A 7,656-nucleotide genomic window follows, 5' to 3' on the forward strand; every position below is an offset into this window, starting at 1 on the left:
CTGGTAAAGTAGAGGGTCAGCAAAAAACAGGAAGACCTTCAAACAAGATGGATTGACACAGTGGTTGCAACAATGAGGTCAAATACAGCAATGATTGTAAGGATGGCACGGGGCTGGGAAGTGTTTCCTTCTGTTGTACGTGGGGTCACTATGAGTGGAAACCAACTCAATGACACCTAACAATAACAACAACAATCTTTACAAAAACAGATTGCCATGGTTTTCTTTCACAGCACCTTTGGGTCGCAACAGATCACAAACCGCTCATGCCACCCAGGTTTCTTTACATTAGGATCTCATTTAAATTTCACAACAATCCTATGAACTAAATAGAATTACTTTCTCCATTATTTAAATGAAGAAATCATGACTCAGAGAAAACATATATTGCCTAACATCACAGAACCAGGGGATGGGATTCAAGCCATACCATTTAATTTCAGAGTCCGTGCTGAATTTACACTAATATTATGCTCATTCCCATCCCCCAATCTATAGTAAAATGTGGAATGCACTAAGTGACATTAGAAATAATTCAATGCATTAATCGAGTTGAGCAGAGGAAAAGAGAATGAACAAAATACGCACTACTTTTTTGCTGTTGGAAAAACAACAGAAAGTCATTTATGCACCAAACACCTTTATTGTCTTGATGACCCCTAAAGACAATTCTCCCTATGCTTGACATGATGTAGGTTTATGTGAATGATTTTTACTGGAAGTAGTGTTTCTGGTTTGAGATTTCTCAAAAAGCAGCAAATATTAAATTGAACAAGTTGAAACCAAGTCTCCCATTACTTCTTCCCCACCCTTTTGAATATGAATTTGTCTGATGAAAGAAGTTGAATGGTTGCCCTTGGGAAAGTCTGAAGGGGGTAGGAAGTCTGGGGATTTACCTTGAGAATAAATCCTCTCTCATCTCCTAATCCCAATTCGTTTCATGAACATGGAGCTTAGGAATGGAAAGATTTCCTTCTCAGAGAAGGCACGGCTTTTGCAAGTTATGCCTATTCATCAGACAGGTTTGGATGGAAGCTTTATGGCTCCTCCCAGATTTCACTTTAGTTCTTAGAAGGGAAGAGAAATATGAAATCAGGGACTGGCTTGGCCTTCCAAATTCACTCTCCAAACTCACAGGAAATGTTCTTAGTCTCTAACAATTTATGATCACATATTTTCCCATATCCTCGCAGAAGAGGAGCCCTATGAGAAAAACCCTGTTTCCTTCAAGTGCTACGCCTTTCCTGATTGGATATTGCTAGAGAAACCAGGAGTAGGCAGGGCTTTGGTTTTGGGGGGCTTACCCCTGAGGGTATTAAGCTCAGAGTTTTGTCAGCCATTTGCCCCAATGGGCCCTCCTTTGTTTTGTTTCCTTATTTCCTCATCCTAGCAGGTCTTAGGAAACCCTGGTGGTGCAGTGGTTAAGTGCTACGTCTGCTAACCAAGAGGTCAGCAGTTCAAATCCGCCAGGAGCTCCTTGGAAACTCTTTCGGGCAGTTCTACTCTGTCCTATAGGGTTGCTATGAGTTGGAATCGACTCATCGGCACTGGGTTTGGCTTTTTTTTTTTAATAGGTCTTAACAGTTTTGTCTCCAAACCCTGTTGCTGATCTTTCTTAAGTACAACTCTGATGGTGTCATGCCACCTCTGCCACTCTCACCTTAAAGGTAGAACCTACTCTTCTTCACCTGGGTTTGGCCCACTGTGATCTCATTGCAGCTTCCTCTTCCTACAGCTCCATTCTAGCACCTTGCACTCCATTCAGACTGAACCACTATTTATCTCCACATCCCATCCTTTCCACTTTTAAATAGTTTTCCAACACATTTCCATTCCCTTAAATGTCCTTACTACCCCAGGTTCTCTCTTCCATGAAGTCTTGCTTGATTCCCAAAATTGAAAATGCATCCTTTCTCTGAAATTCAATTGTCTTATCTATACCTTTCCTATGATTCCATCCACCTTGTATTATAATCATGTCACACAACTTTTTCATCATATCATGAGATTTTGTGTGTTATATCCACATATCTCCAAATCAATACTTCAGGAGACAATGAGTGTGAATGAATACATGAAGAAATAAATAAATGATTCTTGTCCTCACGTTCTTGAATCTTTCTTCCCAAAATTCCTTGACGCATTCTTGAGAATTTACTGAGAGAATTTAATTTTCATTTCATTTCTTCTGAAAATGGTTCCTGAATTACACCTCTTCTTTTCCTCAAAAAACTCCTATATAGCTTGGCCCTACTCTTAGAAGTTGTAAATCGAGTTGTAGATATTTATGTAGAGAGGTTTTGCAAAGAAGAGGAAAAAGAGAACTAGCCCTGATACTTCTGGTTTCTCACTCATTAGGTTAATGGCTCAGAGTATAAGTTAATGTACTGTCAGTCTAATTTTTCCATCTGTCTTTGTAACTATCCACAGAGAAGAGCTGTTAGCTCAATGACCTGGCAAAATCATTCAGTATTGATGGAATTGGTGTTCCTGGCCTATCCCTCCCACCCTGAGCTAAGAATCCTGGTATTCCTTGGAATCAGCCCAGTTTATGCATTGGTCATCACTGGAAATGTCCTCATTGTGTTGGCCATCCAGAAAGAAGCCCGCCTACAAACACCCATGTACTATTTTCTGGGCAGCCTCTCAGGGGTAGAAGTATGCTACACTGCTGTAGTTGTGCCCCATATGCTGGTAAACAGCCTAAAGACACAGAAGACCATAACTTTCCTGGGCTGCGCCACTCAGATGGTGTTCTTCATTGGACTTGGCAGTGCTGATTGCTTCCTCTTAGCTGCCATGGCCTATGACCGGTATGTGGCCATCTGCTACCCTTTGCAGTACCCTCTCATCATGTCTTTGACTCTCTGTGTACGCTTGGTTGTGACTTCTGTAGTCGTTGGCTTCTTCCTGTCTGTACAACTGGTGGCCTTCATCTTCTCTCTGCCATTCTGCCAGGCTCGGGGTATCGAGCACTTCTTTTGTGATGTGCCACCAGTGATGCGGCTTGTTTGTGCCAACAGCCACTTCCATGAGCACTCAGTGCTGGTGGCAGCCACACTAGCAATTGCTGTGCCTTTCTTCCTCATTGCTGCCTCCTATGCCTTCATAGTGTCTGCTGTGCTCAGGATCCACTCAGCAGCTGGCCACAGCCAAGCTTTCTCCACCTGCTCCTCCCATTTCACTGTGGTCCTGCTGCAGTATGGTTGTTGTGCCTTTATGTACCTGCGCCCCAGCTCCAGCTACTACCCCAAGAAAGATCAGCTCCTCTCACTGATCTACACACTGGGCACCCCACTGCTCAACCCACTCATCTATACCCTGAGGAACAATGAGGTGAAGGGGGCCCTTGGCAGAGTTCTTACCAGGAATTACCTTTCCAAGAACAGCTAGAGGAGGGGACAGCCTATCAGGTGAGGTTTGGTTCCAGTCCATGCACCTGAGATTTCTGTCAGGTGATGTTAAAACTGATCTAAAAAATTGGTATAAATTATCTGAATACTGTTTATCTATGAGTTGCTGATGGCACAAATGATTAAGCACTCAGTTACTAACCAAAGGCTGCAGATTTGAATCCACCCAAAATTTCTTTGGAAGAAAGATCTGGTGATCTACTTCCAAACGATCACAGCCTTGAAAACCCTGGCGACAGCTCTACTCGGACACACATGGGGTTGCCGTGAGTCTAAATCGACTTGATGGCAAGTGGTTTGGTTTTGTTTTTTCTCTTAAATTAGGGACCTTAAAAGATTTGTACCATTGGATTCAGTCATTTCTCTTCTAGGAAAGAAATACATAAGCCAATTAACATTAAGTAATATAAAGCTACACATATAAGGCTGTATCAAAGTATCACTTGGAAAGAGATGTCTGATTCAGAAGGTTTTAACTGGGAAAAAATGTAATAAAGGAATTATCTACAGAGGTGTGGATAAGAGAACAAGGGATGGAAAAGTACATTCTAGCAACAGCAGGAGATCATTATGAAGGCGGGTACAGTATAATCAGGGACCAGTGAGAGCCAGAGCTATAGAGATAGGCCATAATTGGAACTGTTGCTTTAGGGGCAAAAAAACAACTTTTAACAGAACTATGGCCAGGCAAAGAGAGGTAAATACCCTGACCTCTCTCTGTCTCCACCCTCCATCTCTTGCCATGTTTCCCATTGACCAAACTCAACTGGAAGCAAGGAGGCAGGGGTGACTGGGCAATTCAGTCCTTGATATCAGCCCCTTGGGGCACAGAGAAGAGCAGAGAAGGACAGAGACTGGATCTTGAGATTAGAGGCAAGCAGAGAATAATCAGAAAAAGTCTTTTTTATTATAGTATTTTACGTAAAAATGAAAATACATTAACAATCCAATTTCCCCATAGTACTGTTGAAAAGATTATTGTGTAAAAGAATACTATGTAGCTTTAAATATATGTTTCAAAATAATAATTATTATTAATAAGAATAAAAATGAATAAACCATTGCTGTAGAGTTGATTCCAACTCATAGCAACACTATAGGACAGAAGAGAACTGCCCCATGGTGTTTCCAAGGCTGTAAATCTTTACCAAAACAGACTGCCACATCTTTCCTCCATGGAGCAGCTAGTGGGTTCCAACTGCTAACCTTTTGGGTAGTAGTCAAGTGCTTTAACCACTGCACCATCAGGGCTCCTTAATTATTATTAACAGCTAGCATTAATTAAGCGCTTACTATGTGCCAGGAACTGTGTGCTAAGTGATTACACGTATAAATAAGTTTAATCTTCAAAAAACCCTATGCTGTAATATTATTATTCCCATTTACCAACAATGGAAGTGAGTCACAGAAAATTTAGGTAACTGGCATGAGGTCACACAGCTACTAAGTGTTGAAGCTGGAATTTGAACCGAGAGATTTCAGCTTCAGAGGCAATGCTAACACAATAACGAGTGGCAAAAGCAAGAGAGAATACTGCGTTTATAACATGATTCAAATATTTGAAAAATATGCATATGTGCACACATATAGGAAAGAGAATAGATGTAAATGTAATAAAATATTAAATATTCATCTCCGGTCTGAGAGAGAATAATCTCTATTGTCTGGATTATTCATTTTTAGGTTTTCCACATTTTCTATAGTACTATGTTACTTTTAAACTCAGAAAAAATAATTTTCAAAATACATTTCCATGTATTAGTTGGAACCGTAAGAAGTTACCGCTATTCGACTATTTTTGATCTACAAAGTTGCAGTATCACATGTCTCAACCCAATGCATGCATTTAATCTACAAACCTCCCATCTTCTCAGCAAGGATTGCCTGCTACCTGTCAGATATCTTTACATTTTTTTTTTCCTTTCCTGGTTTTTTTCTCTTCATAATTACCCTTGAGGATTTTCTTAATCGAATTATTTTAATTTACGTAGCAGTAGTGAAAAGGACTACAAAATATGACTCATTCTGATCCTGTCTCTTCCTTCTTGGGAATAGTTATGGCAATAATACCAAAGTAGAATTCCTGCACCATAAATAAGTGATGGAGGAGAGGAGGAAAATTCTTTCCTTGGAGGGTTGCTTTATAACATGCCGGGCCAAAGTCAAGACACTGCCTCAAAAGCACATGCAATATTAACTCTGGGCTTTGAAGGGAATCCAGAAATAAAGGTGAATGCAAGGAAAGGAAGGGAGGAGAGAGAGAGAGGGAATAAAGAAAGGAGGGAGATTAGGAAGATGGAGTCCAATGGCACTTTAATGCTGCCATTCTTTCAGCATTTGGTTTTAGGAATCATACTCAAATTAACTTGGGACTCAAAAGAGAAAAAGAACTCAGGAAAGAAAGGGTTGAATTATAGGGCTATTAGAGAAAAGTCATTGAAGTACTGATTACAAATTAATGGGCACCTCCAGGACCCCTTCATTCAGTTCCGTTAACTATAAAGAATGAGTTTTACTTCCTTAAGTTCAGAAATGTTTGCAAAGTGCTTCCTCTACCTGCAAATGGAGCCATAAACATCCAGCTAACAGCCCCTCCGGCTTTACATCAATGCCTTAAAAAAAAAAAAAAAACTTGCCGTTGAGTCAATTCCGACTCATAGTGACCCTATAGGACAAGGTAGAAGTGCCCCACAGAGTTTCCAAGGAGTGCCTGATGAATTCAAACTGCCGACGTTTTGGTTAGCAGCCATAGCAGTTAAGTGTTTCCCTAATAGGTTCTAAATTCTGCTTCTTACTCTGGTCTATGTTCCACATCTTCTGGCAATTGTCCCATTGACTCTGATCTAATTTGCCCCATTTAGTGCAGCTTTTTGAATTGGATTTCAAAAGTACTCCTGGACTTGATGATGGCTTGCCTTCATTCTCTCTTTTTGTGATTATCTTTGGCTCTTCACCACATAATCTGTGGTCTAGTCATTCTTCTCTTCTGTGCCTAGCTTCAACTCCCAGAATCCCAGCAGAGCTTTATCATGAAGTTCTACCTGTCTGAGAGGGGATATTAAGCAAGAAAAATAACAAATACCTTTGATATAACCCAAGGATAGTTTCTCATCAACCCCTACACCAACACCACACTATCTCTTTCACTATGTTTTCATAATAACTCTTGATAAAAAGTACAGCGAGTTATCCTATCATGATTTTCTTCAAGAAGTGTTTTATCCATTCTTGGCCCTTTGGAAATCCTTAGGATATTAAATCAATGTATCAAGTTACACATACCCATAAACTTGCTGGAATTTTTATTGAGATTGCAATGAATCTATAAATCAATTTAAAGAGAAGTCATTTTTTTTTAATATTGTGTGTTGTAATCCATGACCATGATATATTTTCACATTCATCTGTATTTTAGCCATTTTTTTCAATAAAGTTATTGAACAATAAACTTTCCAAAAATCATATATTTTTCCATATAGTTATATATTTTTCTGTTATTTAGTGTTGATGATACTTTATTGAGATATAATTTACATACCATAAAATGCACAATCTAAAAATACAGAGTTCAATGAATAGTGGAAAGTATATACAACTGTGTAACTTTGGCTCAACCCAGATGTAGATCACTTCCACAACACAGAAAGTTCCCTCATGCCCCTTTCTGATCAATCCACTCCTCTAGAGCCAGCCACTGTTTAGATTACTATCATCACAGATTAGATTTGCAAATTCTTGGACTTTCTATGAATCTGGATAATATATTGTGAGAGTTATCAATTTCTTGCCCTCACCGCTCCAAATTCAATTTTTGCGGCCCTGTTTCATGATACTGGAAAGGTTCCTGAGTGGCACAAATGGTTTGCATTTGACTACTAAACTAAAGCTTGGCATTTCTAACCCACCCAGCAGCACTGGGGAAGAAAGTCCTAGCAATCTGCTTCTGCAAAGATTACAACCAAGAAAACTCTATGGAGCAGCTGTACTGTGTCACACATGGGGTTGCCATGAGTTGGAATCAACTTGATAACAATGTATTTGGCTTGTTTCTTATGATACTAGAGATGGACCATTTCTGCTTTGCTAACTGGCACAATACTAAGCTTTATCTGTAGAGGATTTAATTACAGGGAAAGTTCTGGACAAAGAGACTTTTCTTCCTGGTTCTGGTGAATGATTTTCTTCTTCTCTGAGACTTGACGCCAGCAGTGTGTGGGACACCCAGAGAAATTCACACCTAGCG

General features: G+C 39.8%; 1 protein-coding gene across 1 annotated transcript; it reads left to right on the forward strand.

Moving 5' to 3' along the window:
• Positions 1 to 2,192: 2,192 nt before the first annotated feature.
• Positions 2,193 to 3,393, forward strand: LOC100659867 (olfactory receptor 10W1). Its single transcript, XM_003421343.4, has one exon. The coding sequence runs from the start codon at positions 2,383 to 2,385 to the stop codon at positions 3,391 to 3,393; it is 1,011 nt and encodes a 336-aa protein (XP_003421391.3). The 5' UTR covers positions 2,193 to 2,382.
• Positions 3,394 to 7,656: the final 4,263 nt, after the last annotated feature.

This window comes from Loxodonta africana, chromosome 7 (genome assembly GCF_030014295.1).
Source record: "Loxodonta africana isolate mLoxAfr1 chromosome 7, mLoxAfr1.hap2, whole genome shotgun sequence".
NCBI lineage: Eukaryota > Metazoa > Chordata > Mammalia > Proboscidea > Elephantidae > Loxodonta > Loxodonta africana.